General features: G+C 36.9%; 1 protein-coding gene across 1 annotated transcript; it reads left to right on the forward strand.

The window, feature by feature from the left end:
• Positions 1 to 13187: 13187 nt before the first annotated feature.
• On the forward strand, positions 13188 to 19719 carry LOC143582908 (PH, RCC1 and FYVE domains-containing protein 1-like). The gene is made up of 9 exons (XM_077065372.1): positions 13188 to 13468; positions 15031 to 15117; positions 15259 to 15348; positions 15555 to 15635; positions 15769 to 15960; positions 16535 to 18676; positions 18757 to 18903; positions 18985 to 19349; positions 19456 to 19719. The coding sequence occupies exons 1-9, from the start codon at positions 13415 to 13417 to the stop codon at positions 19586 to 19588; spliced, it is 3291 nt and encodes a 1096-aa protein (XP_076921487.1). The 5' UTR covers positions 13188 to 13414; the 3' UTR covers positions 19589 to 19719.
• The last annotated feature ends 885 nt before the right edge of the window (positions 19720 to 20604 follow it).

Consider the following 20604-nt stretch of genomic DNA (forward strand, 5'->3'; position numbering starts at 1 on the left):
CTCAATATCCTCCAGAACTTGATCGCTGTTTCGAACACCAGAAACCATGGTGAAGTTTTTCAGAGAGAACTGATTAGATTTTGTTGCCGTTGTAACAGGTGATTGCGCCAATGAAGAAACGTGGATCGGCTCACTGGTAGACGATCAACTTTCCTCGGGTATGAGTATGCTATTTCACCGATGGTTCTCCGGAGTATGAGTTCTTCCACCTACAAAACGAGCAGCACCGTGAACTTACCCCTCAGAAAGGGACAGAGGGGTCATCTTTGGGGTAACCCTCCGGTGTGAGAATAAGAGATTGTAGGAGAAGATAATAATAATCTGAGAGTGAGTAAGGAATTGGAATGTATTTTCTTGCTTACCTCCCCTTGTGGAGGTGGTGTGGTATTTATAGTGTTAGGGTTTCCAATGATTGGGCTCAGATCCCATTAGGGCCTTTTTGGCCTCCTCCTATTGCTTTGCGCCACGTGTCCTTAGGACACCTGGTGCTTTTTCATTGATTATTCTCTGACCCAGGCATTTTACCTGACCCATGTGCAATCACGTGGTAGCACATGGGTTTTGCTGAGTTGTCCACCTTTCATTGGCAGCTGTCAACATCAGCATATTCTTATTCCTTAAAGGATACATTCTGGAAGGTTGTCTGACGAGCACAATCAAGGTTGTCCTTATCCTGATTTGGATAAGGACGAGGTTGATTATGTGCACGTGTGATACGCGCCTATCATGAGGATGCGCGAAGTCTTCTCTTTATTCTCACGCGCAGATGTTTCATGCGCAGATGTGATATGCGCAAGCATATGTAATATGCGCCACGCGCAGACGTGATATGCGTGATCATATATGATTCGTGAGCATGCGATATGCGCCACGCGCAGATGCGCCACGCGCAGATGTAATATGCGTGAGCATATATGGTGCGCGAGCATGTGATACGCGTGAGCATATGTGATGCGTGAGCATATATGATATGCGTGAGCATATGTGATGCGTGAGCATAGGTGATATGCGCCGTGCGCATAGGTTTTGGCTTTGTGCCTTCATGATATCTTGATTTCAAGGCTCTTGTCTATATCTTGTGGGTTGACCCGCCCCGCTCGATGTTAAGGCGGGTACATACCTCTTCAAAAACATAACCCTAAATCACAAACATTTAAAATCATGTAACTGGAAGTCTTGAAAATGATTCGATTAAGTAATTTGATCTAAACATGTCAAATTGACTGGTAGGTAGTACTAAAGTTGTAAACGTGTTAATCAGAATGGTGTGCGGTAAAAAATGGTTAAGCGGGTCATAAACGGATTAGAGGTTGACTCGTTAAATTAAACAAGTTGGCATGTCAACATGTTTGATTCAATCGAATTACAAAAACTCTTTTCACAACGTACTTTAACGCATGTAGGTTCTAGTTAGTTTACACACAAAAACAAATAATTTTTTGATAATTCATGTAATTTAAGATTTGTAGTAATGTAAGTAGCGAACGATCGTGTATCGGTGTATCTAGCCATTAACCGAGTATGTCTGTAAACATACGACACTCAAGAATGAGCGTGTGGATAGCGAATAAATATGTGTCATACACATGAACAAATAAAGTTTAAATATGTTACACATAAAACTTAGTTTACTTGCAAGTAAAAACATTTTTCCTTTTAAGTATATTATAGAATTACGTAATACATTGTGTAGTTACACTAACCGTAAACGGTTTCCATTGCAAGAGACAAAAGTCATGGTGTGCATCAACGAAATTGAAGAGCTCAAATTGTTTGTGTAACGTCATTTATTCAACTTGTTATGTTTGGTTATATCTTAGTTTCACAGGGTGTTTTATTTGTGAAGGGATGTTGTCACCATTTATATGAATATTTTAAAAAGTTATTGGTACTGTATTATTATTATTATTACTATTACTTGTACATATTATTATTTTATGCTATTTACTTTTTTATTTTTTATTATTACTCGTACATGTTACATTACTTTGGTAGGATGGTCAATGGTTATTTGGGTTTTCCTAAAGAGATTCATTCAGGTGGATAGTCAGGGGTTCGAGTTCTATAAGAAAAAAATTGTCAAATGTACTTTTCAATAACACAAATGTATTAGCTATTTAAAAATAATAATTTATAAAAACATGGTTGTCTAATACATCAATTATAATAAATATTTTTAACTGGTTGCTTTATAGGTAACTTTATAAATTTGTACAAAAGGATACTATTATACTAACATCAAAGATCAATGAAGGGAGTTAAAACTTAAAATGTATAAAAAAGGTTTAAATTAAAAAAAAGCTAGGCAACTTTAAGAACCTATCACATATATATTTTATAACCCATGAAAAATTATTAAAAAAATCCTTGTGACTAATAATTCTTCATGACTTATCAGATATATAGCACATGACATCCTTTTTACTTTTTTGAGACCACAAACTTTACCTAAAGTGTATATTTTGTAATTTAATATAATCCAAATTCTAACTTTTATTTTTTATTTTCAAACAATTCATACAATTCGTGAAAAAGTTAAATTAGAAAATTGATTTATTAATTATATGAATAATTTAGAGGTGTTTAACGTGTCATGCTTGCGGATTGACATTATATGATATTGACTCAAAAATCATGGCAAACACAAATTCAAACACGATCTTGGTTTTCATTAGGGCGTTACTCGTTTAATCTCAGCGTTACTCATTTAATCTCAGTATTAATACTTTAAAATTTATACAACAAAAACAATACAATTTGTGTGTAAATTAAGAAATTAAGGTTTCATAGCTTAAATATAATTACGAGAAAACAATATTTTTCATTCTTATGGTTTGTTCAACAAATTTACTATCTCACTCCAAAAATTTAAAATTTGCTATTTCCGTCTCTAGAGTTTAATTTTTGTCCATCTCGTTAACATACTTTGGACTAAATTAGCAGATTTTAACATACAAATTGGACAAAAATTGCAATAAAAATCTAACTTTATGGATGAAAACAACAAATTTTAAACTTTTAAAATGAAATAGTAAATTTGAACAAATCACATGAATGAAAACAACAAATTTTAAACTTTTGAAATGAAATAGTAAATTTGAACAAATCACATGAATGAAAACTGTATTTTGTGGTTTGTTGAAATTTGCTATCTCAAATTAATGAATTCATAGTCTTCTCAACCAATCCCTTAAATTTATATGAAATAGAGGTGAGGATGCAGAACAGGGTGAGAATGTTCTCACACATTGTCACACCCCCCGGCCGAAGGCGGAAACGTCGAAGCGTGCGTAGATTGAAATCATGCACATGGTATTAAATGTAAAAACTCTTATTAAAATAAACCAAGACAATGTTTAAACCAAACATAATTCAAATAAGAAGCAAGACATAACACTTTATTTATTTAGACTTCTAGGTCTGACACACCCCCTAAGTGATACTTCAAGAATCTTCCTTAATTTCCATTACCTGAAAAACATGCGAGAGTGTCAACTAAAAATAGTTGGTGAGAACACAGGTTTTTAAATAGAAAAAAAATATGCATTATGTTGAAAACATTTCATATGTGTTAAGTTACTTGATATACTTTAGTGATTACAACCAAACCTGTGACACGATTAGCGAGTCGTCTAATCCACGATTAAACTGTTATGTTTAACGTTTAACGATCATCGGATTCTGAACACACAGACCTCTACCTGAGGCCTGAGTGGGCGGGTCGGGCCAATAGATCTATCATCATACTACCACGGGCTTAACAAGTTAATGGTTGTACATGCGATTAAGTATATACTTGTAATGATCACACCCAATGAATATTATGAATAAAGCTTGAATCAAATAACATTTATAAAACATAGAATAAATAAGTTGCATGTTTCACCCCAAAGTATAAAACGTTTAAAACATGTAAAAGGGGCTATGAACTCACCTTGCTTGATGGATGGACACGAACATGAGCAAGAGTTAGTTGAACCGGTCACGGGATGCCCTAGATTAAGTTTCGATTTTTAAATTAGTTAGAGTGTCGCATACTAGAATGTTCTAAACCAAGAGCATGACCTCCAACAAGTTGATTCTCAGGTAAGAGTCACGGGTCCAATGTGATTATTTACGCCACTCTTGCCTTAGGCAGAACCGTTTGCTCGTTAGATACATACATACTTGGTTTATACTCTATTTGTATACTAGCTCAAAATGTTTTAAAATGATTTTGATAAATAAGAAAGTACGAGGTTAAAAAGTGTAATATCATAAAGTTTTGTGTATTTATTGTCAATTAAGAAAGTGCAGGGTTCAAAGTGTAAATATTATAGTTTAGTGTGTTTATTGACATTTATGAAAGTATAGGGTTTAAAGTGTAAATATTATAGTTTAGGATGTTTATGATAACTTTATGAGTTTTTAAAGATCATAAAAATATTCATAGTTGTTCATGAAAAAATTATACTTTTGATCCAAGATCTTGAGAAAATAATTGTGATTTCTTGGAATAACATGATCATCAAAATCTTTAAAGCAAAAGGTAATGGTTTTATTAACAATTTATGATGATCATGGTGAGATTATATGAACAACTATGAAGATTCAAAGGAGAACTCAAGAACATAAGAACAAACAAGAGGAAATTTATAATAGAAAGCTAAAATGTGTAAAAACATCAATGAAAAGCAAAATAATTATAAAGGTTTACTTGTTTATGCTTAGAGAGAAAAGAGAATGAGATTTAGTGTGAAAAATAATGAGAATAAGAGCCTCTATTAATAGTGGAAGTAAAGAGGTTTAAATACAATTGAGATAGAGATAAAACTAGTTTAAATTTTAATAAGTAAAGCTTAATGATAATTATAATAATAATAATAATAACTAATAATAATAACAAAAATGATGATGATGACGAGATTTGAAAATCTCATGGCACACCTATATATATTTTTCACACACCTTTTATTTTATTATTAGTATTATATTATTATTATTATTTGAAATAATGTGAAAAGATAAAATAACTCGAGAAACATGGTTAAGTTAAAAGGTTCTAGAATGTTTCATTTTTAAATCACATTGTTAAATTAAATACTTAGGATAAAATTAATAACAACAAAATATTTTGTTACATGTTATAAAATATTAATCTAGGCATTTCGGTTCAACGTGTCATATTAACGATTAAGCATGATTATGATGAAATAAACATAGAATCATATAATTACGCATACAAAGTTAATGTTATTAAATAAATAACATATAATTCAACAATACTAAATGTAGACGATGAAATGAATACGATAACTTTATTAAATGAGTAGAAAAACTAGCGTTTATTAACAAGAAAATCCATAGATGTTACATTCTCCCCACTTAAGGGAATTTCGTCCCGAAATTAAATAGTTGAGACTGGTTCAGATTGAAAAAGATGAGGGTACTTCTGTTTCATTTGACCTTCAAGTTTCCAAGTAAACTCGGGTCCTTGCTTATAATTCCACTTCACTTTCACTAGACGGATTCGACTTCGCTTGAGTTTCTTGACATCACGATCCACGATTTCGATAGGTTTCTCAACAAAGTGAAGTTTATGATCAATGCGGATATCATCAAGGGGAATAGGCTGAGTGTCATCGGATAAGCATTTCTTGAGGTTAGAAACATGGAAAGTGTCATGAATACCGCACAATTCCTGAGATAGTTTGAGTTTGTATGCCACTGGCCCAATCCTATCAAGAATCTCAAACGGTCCAACATACCTAGGAGCAAGCTTTCCCTTTTACCAAATCGGACAACGCCTTTCCAAGGGGAAACTTTGAGTAAGACTTGGTCACCAACTTGAAACTCAAGTGGTTTCCTTCGATTGTCAGCATAACTCTTTTATTGATCACGAGCGGCCTTAAGTCTTTCTTGAATGATAGCAATCATGTCGGAGGTTTCTTGGACGATTTCGGGACCAATAACTTGTGAGTCACCAATCTCGGTCCAACACACGGGTGTTCGACATTTCCTACCATATAAAACCTCAAAAGGAGCACATTTGATGCTAGTATGGTAGCTGTTATTATAGGAAAATTCAATGAGAGGTAGGTGATCATCCTAATTTCCTCCAAACTCGATTATGCAAGAACGGAGCATGTCTTCTAAGGTTTGGATGGTTCTTTCGGTTTGACCATCTGTTTGGGGATGATAGGTTGTGCTAAGATCCACACGAGTCCCCAAAGCTTTTTGAAGGGATTGCCAAAAGTTGGAGGTAAAACGGCTATCACGGTCGGAGATTATGGATAAGGGAACACCATGACGTGTCACGATTTCGTTGATGTAAATTTGAGACAACTTCTCCATCTTGTAGGCTTCACTAATGGGGATGAAATGAGCTTATTTGGAGAGACGATCTACTATAACCCAAATAGAATCATGCTTACGAGTGGTTTTTGGTAGTTTTGTGACTAAATCCATGGAATTTGATCCCATTTCCATAGAGAAATCTCGGGTTGTTGGAGCAAACCCGAGGGCTTCCGATGTTCGGCTTTGACTTTTGAGCAAGTGAGACACTTCCCAACATACAAGGCTATATCCTTCTTCATACCAGGCCACCAATAGAATTCCTTAAGATCGTGGTACATTTTATCGGCTCCCGGATGAATTGAGTATCGAGTTTTGTGTGCTTCATCAAGGATAAGATTTCGAAGGTCTTCAGAATTTAGAATCCATATGCGTCCCATGAAGTAAAGAACTCCATCGGACTTAGTTTCAAATTGTGTTTCGGCTCCACAATCCAATTCAGCCTTGAGATTGTTTTGGGCTACCACTTGGGCTTGAGCTTGAAGAATTCGGGCCTTAAGGCTAGTGTGAATAATCATTTCCATGGCCCGAATACGAGAGGGTTTAACTCTATCCTTTCGGCTTAGGGCGTCAGCCACGACATTCGCTTTCCCGGGGTGGTAGCGAATTTCGCAATCATAGTCATTGAGTAACTCGACCCAACGCCGTTGCCTCATGTTGAGGTCTTTTTGGTTGAGGATGTGTTGCAAGATTTTATGATTGGTATAGATGACACATTTAGTCCCATAAAGGTAGTGTCTCCAAATTTTAAGAGCGAAAATTACCGCATCTAACTCAAGATCGTGAGTGGTGTAGTTCTTTTCATGGATCTTGAGTTGACGAGAGGCATAAGCTATGACTTTGCCTCGTTGCATGAGTACACAACCGAGACCTTGATTTGAAGCATCACAATAGGCAATGAAATCGTCGTTTCCATCGGGAAGGGTTAAGATGGGCACATTACAAAGTTTTTGTTTTAGGGTTTGGAATGCGTCTTCTTGTTTTTGTTCCCAAATGAACGGATTGCCTTTTTGAGTTAAGGTGGTGAGAGGTAAGGCTATTTTTGAGAAATTCGAGATGAATCGACGATAATAACCGGTTAGACCAAGGAAGGAACGAATTTCTGATGGGGTTTTCGGGGCTTCCCAATTCTTGATGGCTTTAATTTTTGCGGGATCCACGTGTATGCCTTTATCGTTAATAACATGACCAAAAAATTGAACTTCGCGAAGCCAGAATTCACATTTCAAAAATTTAGCATAAAGTTTTTCTTTCTTCAACAGTTCCAAGGTGAGACGAAGGTGTTGCTCATGCTCGGTCTTGGTTTTTGAAAAGATTAAATTATCATCAATAAAAACAATGATGAATTTGTCAAGGTACGGTTTGTAGATGCGGTTCATGAGGTCCATAAACACCGCGGGTGTATTAGTCAAGCCAAAGGGCATGACCATGAACTCGTAGTGTCCATAGCGGGTACGTAAGGCGGTTTTGGATATGTCTTCATCGAGAATTCGCAGTTGGTGATAACCCGAGCGGAGATCAATTTTTGAAAAACAAGTGACTCCTTGAAGCTGATCGAAGAGATTATCAATTCTCGGTAATGGGTACCGATTCTTGATGGTAAGTTTATTTAACTATCGGTAGTCGATGCACATTCGGAAAGATCCGTCTTTCTTTTTGACGAAAAGGACAGAAGCTCCCCAAGGTGAGAAACTGGGTCGAATAAATCCTTTGTCGAGAAGTTCTTGAAGTTGACTAGAGAGTTCTTGCATTTCAGGCGGGGCTAAGCGGTATGGAGATTTGGCTACGGGATTTGCACCGGGTATAAGGTCGATTCGGAATTCGGCTTGTCGAGACGGAGGAATTCCTGGCAAGTCGTCGGGAAAAACTTCGGGATAGTCTTTGACAACGGGAATGTCTTGAATCTTTTTCCCTTCGGATTTCTTGTCAACTACATGGGCTAAAAAGGCATAACATTGTTTCCTTAAAAGTTTACGGGCCTTCAAACAAGAGATAACTTTTAGGTTACGATCGGGTTTTTCTCCTTGAATGATTAGTGTTTCACCGGATGGTAACGGGATACGAATGAGCTTCTCGGCACATACAACTTTGGCTTGATTACGGGACAACCAATCCATTCTCACAACTAGGTCAAAGCTACCAAGCTTAAAGGGAATTAGATCGATATTAAGAGAATGATCATCAAAAGTCAAGATGGAATCGTGTATAATAGTATTGGCTTGGATTGTTTTACCATTGGCTAACTCGACGGTGTAGGGGAAATCTAGTTCTGTTGGTTTCCATTTAACAAGGGGTTCAACATCAAGTGATATAAAGCTTCTTTCCGCGCCCGTATCAAATAGTGTGGATGCAAAGTGGTTATTAAAGAGAAACGTACCGGTTATGACATTGGGATCTTGACGTGTATCCGAAGCACCAATAGTGAAAGCTCTACCACGAGTGGCTTGGTTGTTGTTTGGAGCCAATTGGGGACAATTGTTCTTGAAATGGTCTAAACCACCGCATTGAAAGTAAGCACGAGCATTGTTATTGTTTGTTGGTGTGGGGTTGGTTACCATAGCTTGATAAACAGCAGCAGGGGCAGTTCGGCATCGAGGAGCTAGATGCCCAAATCGACCACAATTAGTACACTTTCGGCATTGGGAACTTGGTGGGTGATGATAGTTGCAGGTGGGGCATAGAGGGTGAGGTCCAGAGTACCCAGCCCTAGATGGGGCTTGGTTAGCAGGAGCCACAGCTTGGACGGGCACATCAACGGTGACTGTGGCATAGTTGGTGGTTTTTGGTTTCTTGTTAGGTTGATAGCTAGTCTTCTTGAACTCTCTCTCCTTTTGTTTCCCCGAATCCTTCACCAAAATTCCGGTTTTAACTAGTTCATCAGTTAAGGTACTGGCTAGGTTTATGGTGTCTTGGAGGGTTCCGGGATCAACAGTCAAATCATACTCCTCATTGAAGAAGGTAAGCCATTTAGTAGCAATCAATGGCCTTCTTCTCGGGAGTGACTAGGTAGGGTACTAGCTGGGATAGTTCTTGAAAACGGTTGGTATAGCCAAGGTGATCGGCTCCTTTCATGGTATGGCCCCAAAGTTCAGCTTCCATCTTTCGGATTTCGCTCTTGTGACAGTATTTCCTAGTCAACAAATCCTTGAATTCGGCCCAAGGTAGAGCCAAGGCCGGCTCACGACCTCGAGTCCTGATTTCAGAGTTCCACCAAGTCAAAGCTCCTAGCTTAAGGGTGCTAGCAGCATACTTGACCTTAAGATTCTCCGGGCAATTGCACATGCTTAAAGCGGATTCCGTGCTCTCGAACCATTGTAACAAGCCGGTGGCAACTTCCGAGCCGGTGAACTCGGTGGGTTTTGAAGCAACAAAGATTCGGTAGGATTGGTCGTAGTTGTTGCCATTATTGTTGTTGTTGTTGTTGAGTTGATTGACTATAGCGGGAAGAAGATTGGCCATTTGAGCGAGCACTGCTGCCAACGGAGCATTGTTGTCGTTGTTGTTATTAGAGGCATCACGACGAGAAGGCATTCTAAGAAATCATCATACAAAGATGGATAAGTAAAAGAGTAAGGAATAATAAAGCAATTGTTTATAAAAGAAAGATAGTTCAAGCTAGAAATGTCATGGCATCAAAATTTGAATACAAGATAAACTAGAAAGTGAAAAGATAGATCAAGATTGTAAGCCCAAAAATTCCAATAATCTTCAAGTTAGTTGCAAGGGCCCAGCTGTGTTTGCTAGTGGCTTCATCCTCGAGCTCATCGCCAAGTAGTTGATTACTTCCTACCGAGCTATTGGCTGACGGGGCTAAGAATTCTCCGATTAGGCCTATTAGTTCTCCATGGGTGGGGGAAGGAGTTCTCATCAAACGGGCCCAACTAATTGGGCTGTAGGTGGAGATATTAGGTGATGGAGGGTTCAAAGGCACGTCCATGTCTTCTAGCGCAATGTAGTCTTCGTCCAACGGTGGTAAGGGGATGTGGGAGTTTTCGGAAGGGTTGGCGGATTCAAAAGACATACTATAAAAGGTAAGTTAGTACATCTAATAGAACATAATTTCAACCTAAGGGACATTCTTAGACGTAGGTCGTTTACTAACTCTCTACGACCAAGGCTCTGATACCAATCTGTCACACCCCCCGGCCGAAGGCGGAAACGCCGGGGCGTGCGTAGATTGAAATCATGCACGTGGTATTAAATGTAAAAACTCTTGTTAAAATAAACCAAGACAATGTTTAAACCAAACATAATTCAAATAAGAAGCAAGACATAACACTTTATTTATTTAGACTTCTAGGTCTGACACCCCCCCCTAAGTGATACTTCAAGAATCTTCCTTAATTTCCATTACCTGAAAAATATGCGAGAGTGTCAACTAAAAATAGTTGGTGAGAACACAGGTTTTTAAATAGAAAAAAAATATGCATTATGTTGAAAACATTTCATATGTGTTAAGTTACTTGATATACTTTAGTGATTACAACCAAACCTCTGACACGATTAGCGAGTCGTCTAATCCACGATTAGACTGTTATGTTTAACGTTTAACGATCGTCGGATTCTGAACACACAGACCTCTACCTGAGGCCTGAGTGGGCGGGTCGGGCCAATAGATCTATCATCATACTACCACGGGCTTAACAAGTTAATGGTTGTACATGCGATTAAGTATATACTTGTAATGATCACACCCAATGAATATTATGAATAAAGCTTGAATCAAATAGCATTTATAAAACATAGAATAAATAAGTTGCATGTTTCCACCCCAAAGTATAAAACGTTTAAAACATGTAAAAGGGGCTATGAACTCACCTTGCTTGATGGATAGACACGAACACGAGCAAGAGTTAGTTGAACCGGTCACGGGATGCCCTAGATTAAGTTTCGATTTTTAAATTAGTTAGAGTGTCGCATACTAGAATGTTCTAAACCAAGAGCATGACCTCCAGCAAGTTGATTCCCAGGTAAGAGTCACGGGTCCAATGTGATTATTTACGCCACTCTTGCCTTAGGCAGAACCGTTTGCTCGTTAGATACATACATACTTGGTTTATACTCTATTTGTATACTAGCTCAAAATGTTTTAGAATGATTTTGATAAATAAGAAAGTACGAGGTTAAAAAGTGTAATATCATAAAGTTTTGTGTATTTATTGTCAATTAAGAAAGTGCAGGGTTCAAAGTGTAAATATTATAGTTTAGTGTGTTTATTGACATTTATGAAAGTATAGGGTTTAAAGTGTAAATATTATAGTTTAGGATGTTTATGATAACTTTATGAGTTTTTAAAGATCATAAAAATATTCATAGTTGTTCATGAAAAAATTATACTTTTGATCCAAGATCTTGAGAAAATAATTGTGATTTCTTTGAATAACATGATCATCAAAATCTTTAAAGCAAAAGGTAATGGTTTTATTAACAATTTATGATGATCATGGTGAGATTATATGAACAACTATGAAGATTCAAAGGAAAACTCAAGAACATAAGAACAAACAAGAGGAAATTCATAATAGAAAGCTAAAATGTGTAAAATCATCAATAAAAAGCAAAATAATTATAAAGGTTTACTTGTTTATGCTTAGAGAGAAAAGAGAATGAGATTTAGTGTGAAAAATAATAAGAATAAGAGCCTCTATTAATAGTGGAAGTAAAGAGGTTTAAATACAATTGAGATAGAGATAAAACTAGTTTAAATTTTAATAAATATAGCTTAATGATAATTATAATAATAATAACTAATAATAATAACAAAAATGATGATGACGAGGAGATTTGAAAATCTCACGGCACACCTATATATATTTTTCACACACCTTTTATTTTATTATTAGTATTATATTATTATTATTATTTGAAATAATGTGAAAAGATAAAATAACTCGAGAAACATGGTTAAGTTAAAAGGTTCTAGAATGTTTCATTTTTAAATCACATTGTTAAATTAAATACTTAGGATAAAATTAACAACAAAATATTTTGTTACATGTTATAAAATATTAATCTAGGCATTCCGGTTCAACCTGTCATATTAACGATTAAGCATGATTATGATGAAATAAACATATGATCATATAATTACGTATACAAAGTTAATGTTATTAAATAAATAACATATAATTCAACAATACTAAATGTAGACGATGAAATGAATACGATAACTTTATTAAATAAGTAGAAAAACTAGCGTTTATTAACAAGAAAATCCATAGATGTTACACACATGATCCCGTAAGTCAACTCAAACACGACGTGTTTATTTAAACGTGTATATACTTTAGTATTTTTAATCATCTATTTACCTGATATGATAATAATAATTAGTTAATTACACATGGATCTCTCACTTGTGGTCTAATGGTAGGAGACTCTGGTTATACATTGAAGACTCAAGTTTGAATCCCACTTGTGTCATTTCGGGGTGATATTGACCATGAAAAATTTGAGCTAAACCTTGTGCAAATGTTATCAATTTGAACCTCCGAGCTCACCCGGGTTTTCATCCCATCGTGTGTTACGACAGAGAGTTCCGCTCCTTATTATGTCACAACGCCTGTCAAGTAGTCGACCGGAAAAAAAGTTAATTACACATGGAATGGATTAAACTTGATTATTATTATTATTATTATTATTATTAGTAAACATGAGACGACTCGACTGCCCTTTTGATGTCTATACTATTACTTTCAGTCCACCACCACTTTCTTTCTCTCTCCTCTTTCGGTCTAAACACCTGCTTACCAGATCAATCAATCATCAATTACACCTACGTTTTGATCTGCAATCACACAATTTCACATTCATTCGCCTGAAGATTCACTCTCAATTCACCTCAAAACTGATTCAATTTGAGTTATCGAACTTGTTCGTTTAATTAGGGCAATTCATTCATTCATTGACTCTCACTTGTTCCTGCTAATTCGGTGTTCAATTATGTTAATGAGCTACGCAGATTGTGTTAGCGGTTAATTTGATTAATTTGATGATTGAGGTTAGGTTAATTTTTGCAATTGAGAACGAAGAGGATGTTAGTTGTTGTTGTTATACTTGAGATTGCTGGTTCAATTAGAGGATGAGTTCAGATGTTAGTAGGACTGGTGGACAAGTTGAACGGGACATTGAGCAGGTATAATATTGATCATTTTACCTTTAGATGTTATTCTAGGGTTTTATATCATGTTGTTATGTTAGATTTAGATTTGGATTTAGATAGAAGGTTAGTGATTAATTACCTGTAATAATGAGTTAGTTATGTTTTGAAATGTGTGTTTGTGCTGTTACGAAATTGTAAACTTACGACTATGCGTAATGGGACAAAAACATGGAAGTTTAGGGACTGCCATTACATAGGGGCGACAAAGGGGCGGAGTGTGTGTGTGTGTGTGGTGATGGGGGGGGGGAGTTTTTGTCGCCCACTATGTTTGTTGCTATATTATTATTATAAGGCTATTTGTAGTGGACGACAATTGAGGGGTGATGAGGGCGCCAAAAAGGCGGAACACAGCCCCCCCCAAGCGATTTGTTGGGGGGTGAGGGGGCGACTAGTTTTTGTCGCCGGATTTGTTTGTTGGTTTATTATTATAATAATATGTGTGTGTGTAATATATATATGTGTGTGTGTGTGTTTATATATATATCTATATATATATTGGGTTACAATACCATTACACCCCTAAAACAAAAACCCACTCTTTGCTGACTGGTCGCCACATGGCGCAAATCGCCCCATTTTGTAGCCCCTCCACTACACATAGCCTAAATTTGTGTGTGTGTGATAAATATGCATATATATATATGTATGGGGCTACAACACCATTACACCCCTAAAACAGAAACCCATCCTTTGCTGACTGGGCGCCACATGGCGCAAGTCGCCTTATTTTGTAGCCTCTGCACTACACATAGCCTTACAGATGTCTTATCACTATGCAGTTTATCATTTGCTGTGGTTTTATAGTTGGACTTATAAGAATGTTATTTGTTGAATAATGATTTAAGTATGTTTTGAGATACAAGGATAATGCAAAGAAGGTGAATGATACGTAATTAGGGACTTTATGTTGACCATGCTTAAGTGTTTGTTGCAACTGTTATGAGCATTGCACTGGTTCTTTAAGCTGTATGTTTTGCTGTCTTTTAGCTCATTGGATGTAGATGGGTGATCATCTGCTTGCTTTACTACGCTCAGCATTGTCAAACATATGATAATTGGCAAAACAATTTGTTTTTTACCTCCTTGGCACATTTTAAAGTTTAAACCCCTAATTACCAATTTACAAATTATTTGTAATCCATGAGATAGCATTCCCTGTTTTCTCATTGTTTAAAACATCGTAAACCTGGAAAAGTAGTATTTTCCAGTTTCCACTTATTGCTATCTAGAATTAGATGCTAATATGATTGTAACCTTTTTCTATGACCTAACATGTCTTAAAACTATCTAGTTACCAGAAGATTATTAATATATGTAATGTTGTACCTGCTCTGTCAAATATCGACATCTGGTAATGGTTGATAAAGTAAACCTTTTGCCTTCTGTACGTTTTCATAGCAACTGGTATAACTTCCTTAATAAGTAACAGCACTTCTGTTTAGGCTATTTAGATGCATGGTTTATCATCCCTCTTTTTTAACAGAAATTTGGTGAATTATGCTTAACTGAAGTGTCTTTGATTATATTTTTCGCAGGCCATTACTGCTCTTAAAAAGGGGGCGTATCTTCTCAAGTATGGAAGAAGGGGGAAACCTAAGTTTTGTCCCTTCAGGTTGGCTAATGTAAGTTTGACTTTTATTTTTTATGTAAAATTTTATAATATAATCCTTTAATATGTTTTGTTATTGTCACAACTTTTGTTCGTTTTACATTAATTTGTGTATATCTTCTGATATTTCCTGTTATTTTGTTTGCTATTTCAGGATGAGTCTATTCTCATATGGTTTTCTGGGAAAGAGGAAAAACAGCTAAGACTAAGTCATGTCACCAGAATTGTATCAGGGCAACGAACTGTAAGTTGTTTGCTTTGCGCATATGTATTAAAAAGTTAGTTATGATCATTCGAAGGGAAGATCATAACTCTGTTTAGTTCATAATAATTTGAAAATTTGGTTTTCATTGTGAGGTTTTATTAAAATGAAAAATGAATATAGTTATATATAGCGTATACTTTTCTAATTGTCATGAATATTTACCATGACATCATTTTGTTATGTAGCCAATCTTTCAAAGGTACCCACGGCCCGAGAAGGAGTATCAATCATTTTCGCTGATATACAATGATAGGTCGCTGGATTTGGTACGACTGTCAATTCTTAATGCCCTTGATTTCTTTATACATTTTGTACTATTTCCAGCCTTTAATTGACCAATTTAGCAATAAGTTATGAGGATTCCTATTTATATTCTTGCAATTCATTTTGGTTACTTAGATCTGTAAGGATAAAGATGAAGCTGAGGTATGGTTTAGTGGCCTTAAAGCATTAATATCACGTGGTCATCAGAGAAATTGGAGAAGTGAATCAAGAAGTGATGAAATCCCATCTGAAGCTAGTCCCAGAACATACACACAAAGAAGCTCCCCTTTACATTCTCCATTTGGTAGTGGCAGTAGCTCACAGAAGGTACAACTTCTTACATGGCTGATTTGTAAAAATTGGTAAAATTTTTTGTACATGTCTAAACGGGTCAGGTCGGTGACTTGGAACACTTGTACAAGTTTTTTTGGCTTTATTATAGTTATAAATAGTTGTTAGATATGATTAAAAAACTTATATTATTTCACTAGTATGATTGTTTAACAATACTATTTAGGAGGTTTGATGCATCATAAGTACACACTGTAGGTGACTTTCTACCCGTTTTGTTTCAAGTTTTTTTTACCTTTTAAACCTGTTAAGAGGTAAAACATAACCCGAATTGATCGATTGATAAGTGAATTGAATGCGTAGCTGATCAAACTGATAGTTTTTTTTACAATTGTTGCTATAGGTCAGGTCAGTTGTTTTGACATGCCTATGTAATGATGTAGGTGTTTTCAACAAAAGCATTTAAAAAGTTTGATCCATTAAAAGTACACACTTTAGAAGTTTTTCTACCCGTTTCCTTTTAAGTATTGTTTTCTTTAAAAGATTTATAAAGGTAAAAGACAACCCAAAATTTACAATGGTTAAATGGCATGTTATGCTACATGTTCAGGACACTATGGATCAGCTGAGCCTAAATAGTCCATTTGGAAGCCCTCCAAAAAACGGTCTAGACAAAACATTTTCAGATGAGGTGTTATACAAGCTACCTCCCAAGGGTTTCTTTCCACCCATTCCCACAAACGGGTCAACCTATTCACTGTCATCGGGTGGGTCAGACAGCATGCACAACCACATGAGGGGAATGGGGGTAGACGCCTTCAGAGTCAGCTTATCAAGTGCTGTCAGCTCATCAAGTCAAGGCTCTGGTCATGATGATGGAGATGCATTAGGTGATGTTTTCATTTGGGGTGAGTGCACCGGTGATGGCGTTATAGGTGGTGGACCCCACAAAGCCAACAATTGTTCAGGTACCAAAATTGATTCTTTGTTACCTAAAGCCTTAGAATCTGCACTAGTCCTTGATGTTCAAAATGTTGCTTGCGGTGGAAGGCACGCAGCATTAGTTACAAAACAAGGAGAAATGTTTTCTTGGGGTGAAGAGTTAGGTGGTAGGCTAGGGCATGGTATAGATTCAGATGTTTTACATCCAAAGTTAATCGATTCGCTTAGCAATACAAACATCGAGCTTATAGCATGTGGTGAGTATCACACGTGTGCGGTTACCTTATCTGGCGATCTCTACACGTGGGGCGAAGGGCATTTTGGTATTTTGGGGCACGGGAATGAGGTTAGCCATTGGGTTCCAAAACGAGTAAATGGCCCGTTAGAAGGTATCCATGTTTCCTTTATATCATGTGGGCCATGGCATACAGCTGTTGTGACATCATCTGGTCAGCTTTTTACTTTTGGCGACGGGACGTTTGGTGTTTTAGGACATGGTGATCGGAAAAACGTTTCGATACCAAGAGAAGTTGAGTCGTTAAAGGGACTTAGAACGGTTAGAGCCGCGTGTGGCGTGTGGCATACCGCTGCGGTTGTTGAAGTTATGGTTGGTAATTCGAGTTCTAGTAATTGTTCGTCGGGTAAACTATTTACTTGGGGTGATGGTGATAAATGTCGGTCAGGGCATGGCGATAAAGAAACAAAGTTAGTACCTACTTGTGTTGCTGCACTCGTGGACCCAAATTTTTGCCAGGTGGCATGTGGTCATAGCATGACTATTGCACTTGACACTAAAGGTCACGTGTATACTATGGGGAGTCCAGTTTATGGTCAACTTGGAAACCCGAAAGCGGACGGGAAGGTCCCGTATTGTGTTGAGGGTAGACTTTCAAAGAATTTTGTGGAGGAAATAGCTTGTGGGGCCCATCATGTTGCGGTCTTAACTTCAAAAACAGAAGTATATACATGGGGAAAAGGAGCTAATGGTCGATTAGGTCATGGAGATATAGATGACAAAAGTTATCCAACTTTAGTAGAAGCATTAAAAGATAAACAAGTTAAAGGTATTGCTTGTGGTACTAATTTTACTGCAGCTATATGTCTTCATAAATGGGTTTCGGGAATCGATCAGTCAATGTGTTCGGGGTGTCGGTTACCGTTTAATTTCAAAAGAAAACGACACAATTGTTACAATTGTGGTCTTGTTTTCTGTCATTCATGCAGTAGCAAGAAGTCACTCAGAGCATCTATGGCACCAAATCCAAACAAACCGTATCGCGTTTGTGATAATTGTTTTAATAAACTGAAAAAAGCTAGTGAAAATGATGGATCCTCACACTCATCTGTGAGTCGAAGAGGAAGTGGAAGTATTAATCAAGGTTTAAACGAACAAAATGAAAAAACTGATAATTTGGATTCACGGTCACGTCCTCGCCTTGATAGATTAGCTTCAATGGAATCGCTGAGACCAATCGAAAACTATTCTTCTAGAAGAAACAAGAAGCTAGAGTTTAACAGCAGCCGTGTGTCACCTATTCCTTCTGGAAGCTCCCAGTGGGGAGGTTTAAGTATTTCCAAATCTTTTAATCCGGTTTTCGGCTCCTCTAAGAAGTTTTTCTCAGCTTCAGTCCCGGGCTCGAGAATCATTTCTCGTGCCACGTCACCCGTATCCAGGCAGCCCAGCCCGCCACCTCGGTCCACCACACCGACACCAACTTTGGCGGGATTATCTTCACCCAAGATCGATGTGGATGATGCTAAAAGGACAAATGATAACCTCAATCAAGAAGCTACCACACTAAAAACACAGGTATATATAACTTTTATCAGTCTTTTTATCCATGTAAATAGATTCATATATTCACCTATTTTATTCATTTTGTTCTTCAGGTTGACAATCTGACCCGTAAAGTCAAACTGCAAGAACTTGAGTTGGAAAGAACTTCTAAACAGTTAAAGGAGGCGATGTCAATTACAAGTGAGGAAGCCTCAAAATGCAAGGCTGCAAAAGAAGTAATCAAATCCCTTACTGCACAAGTAAGATTAATCTTGTTAACTTTTTGACTTTTTGACCGATGATGTTTGACCTTTTGACTGATGATGTTTTTTATACAAAAGCTGAAAGATATGGCAGAAAGGCTGCCAGTTGGAGCCGCACGGGACCTTAAATCTCCTTCCTTCACATCTTTCGGTTCCAATCTTTCTTCAAGTGATGTGTTATTAAACGCTTTAGTTGACCATCCTAATGGTCAAACACCATCGTTTAAAGAACCTGATTCAAGTGGCTCAAACACCCCGTTAGTATTAAACGGATCAAGCTCCATGATAAACCGCGGCTCAGGCCCGAACAAAGCGGTTCAATCAAATGGTACTAAAAGCGAAGACGGTGAAGAGGAATGGGTTGAACAAGATGAACCTGGTGTTTATATTACACTCACATCTTTGCCTTGTGGTGTTATAGATCTTAAGCGGGTCCGCTTCAGGTATGCTTATTTAGCTTCTCTTATTACTCTAGGCCGCTAGGGGCATAACTGTCTTTTCTGCCACCTGTGTATAATTTTTTACATTTTTAACTTGTTGAATGCACAGCCGGAAGCGGTTTAGTGAGAAACAAGCCGAGCAATGGTGGGCTGAGAACCGTGCAAGAGTTTACCAACGTTATAATGTTCGAGTGGTTGATAAATCAAGCATAGGCGTTGCAAGTGATGACCTGGCACAGTGACATGTCATATATGTAAATGGGTTTTTTTTACCGGTTCTTGATATTCTTCAGTTTCGTGTTGATTTGAAGAAAAGGTTTTCTATAACAAGAGATCGATTTGGTTGTGATTCCGTCTTCCATTGTTTCGTGTTTTTTAGCCCTGCTTGTGGTGCGCACATATGATGTATATATGTGTGAACCCTCGGGTGGGCAAAAGTGAAATTGCACTAATTTTGACGTTATTTTACTAATCTCATGAAAATAACGTTAAAAGTGACGGACGGTTAATCAGGCATCATGTAGTGGCGTTGATAGCCGAAAGACAAGGGTACATGCACTGATCAGCCGGTGTCCCGATGATTGAGTGCTATGTGCCTTATGTCCAACGCTTGATGCAAAACTACTATCGAGCCGGGGGTCTCACCGAAAGCAGCCTCTCTATCCTTATAGGGTAGAGGTAAGGCTGTCTACATCTTACCCTCCTCAGACCCTACCATAGCTTTGCTATTGGTGGGATATACTGATGATGATGATGATGATGATGATGATGATGATGATGATGAATATGTAAATTCATTGTAGGTTTTCCAGAAAGCTGTTACAGTGTATATTTGACTTTTTTTTTCTTAGCTTCTAAAGTTGTCACCTATCTCCAAATATTTCTGATTGCTTGTAGTTTGCTATCATCTAATATTCACTGGTTTTTTCCTTTTTTTTACCTGTATTTGTATTTGGATTAATCCGTTTTTATATCGGTTAGGATTGTAAAAAGCAATTTGTCGAATTGTTAAAACGGGTTGTGGTGTGACCAAAGTTTGTGTTAAAACTGGTCGAACCGAACCATGAGCACAGCTACATGTAGATTAATTGGTAACATGAATGGTGGGCAAACACCAAAAGTTAATTACAACGATAAAACTCTATACCGTTTATATAGACCAAAACTAAACATGTTTGTATCTAACTAGGATGTTTAAACAATAGTTAAATTAATTAAAACAGTTAAATAAACCTAACATCTTAAACCGACACACGTT

Source organism: Bidens hawaiensis, unplaced genomic scaffold (assembly GCF_021521415.1).
Source record: "Bidens hawaiensis isolate Kalapana, Puna unplaced genomic scaffold, B.hawaiensis_p1.1 tig00032064_1, whole genome shotgun sequence".
Lineage (NCBI taxonomy): Eukaryota > Viridiplantae > Streptophyta > Magnoliopsida > Asterales > Asteraceae > Bidens > Bidens hawaiensis.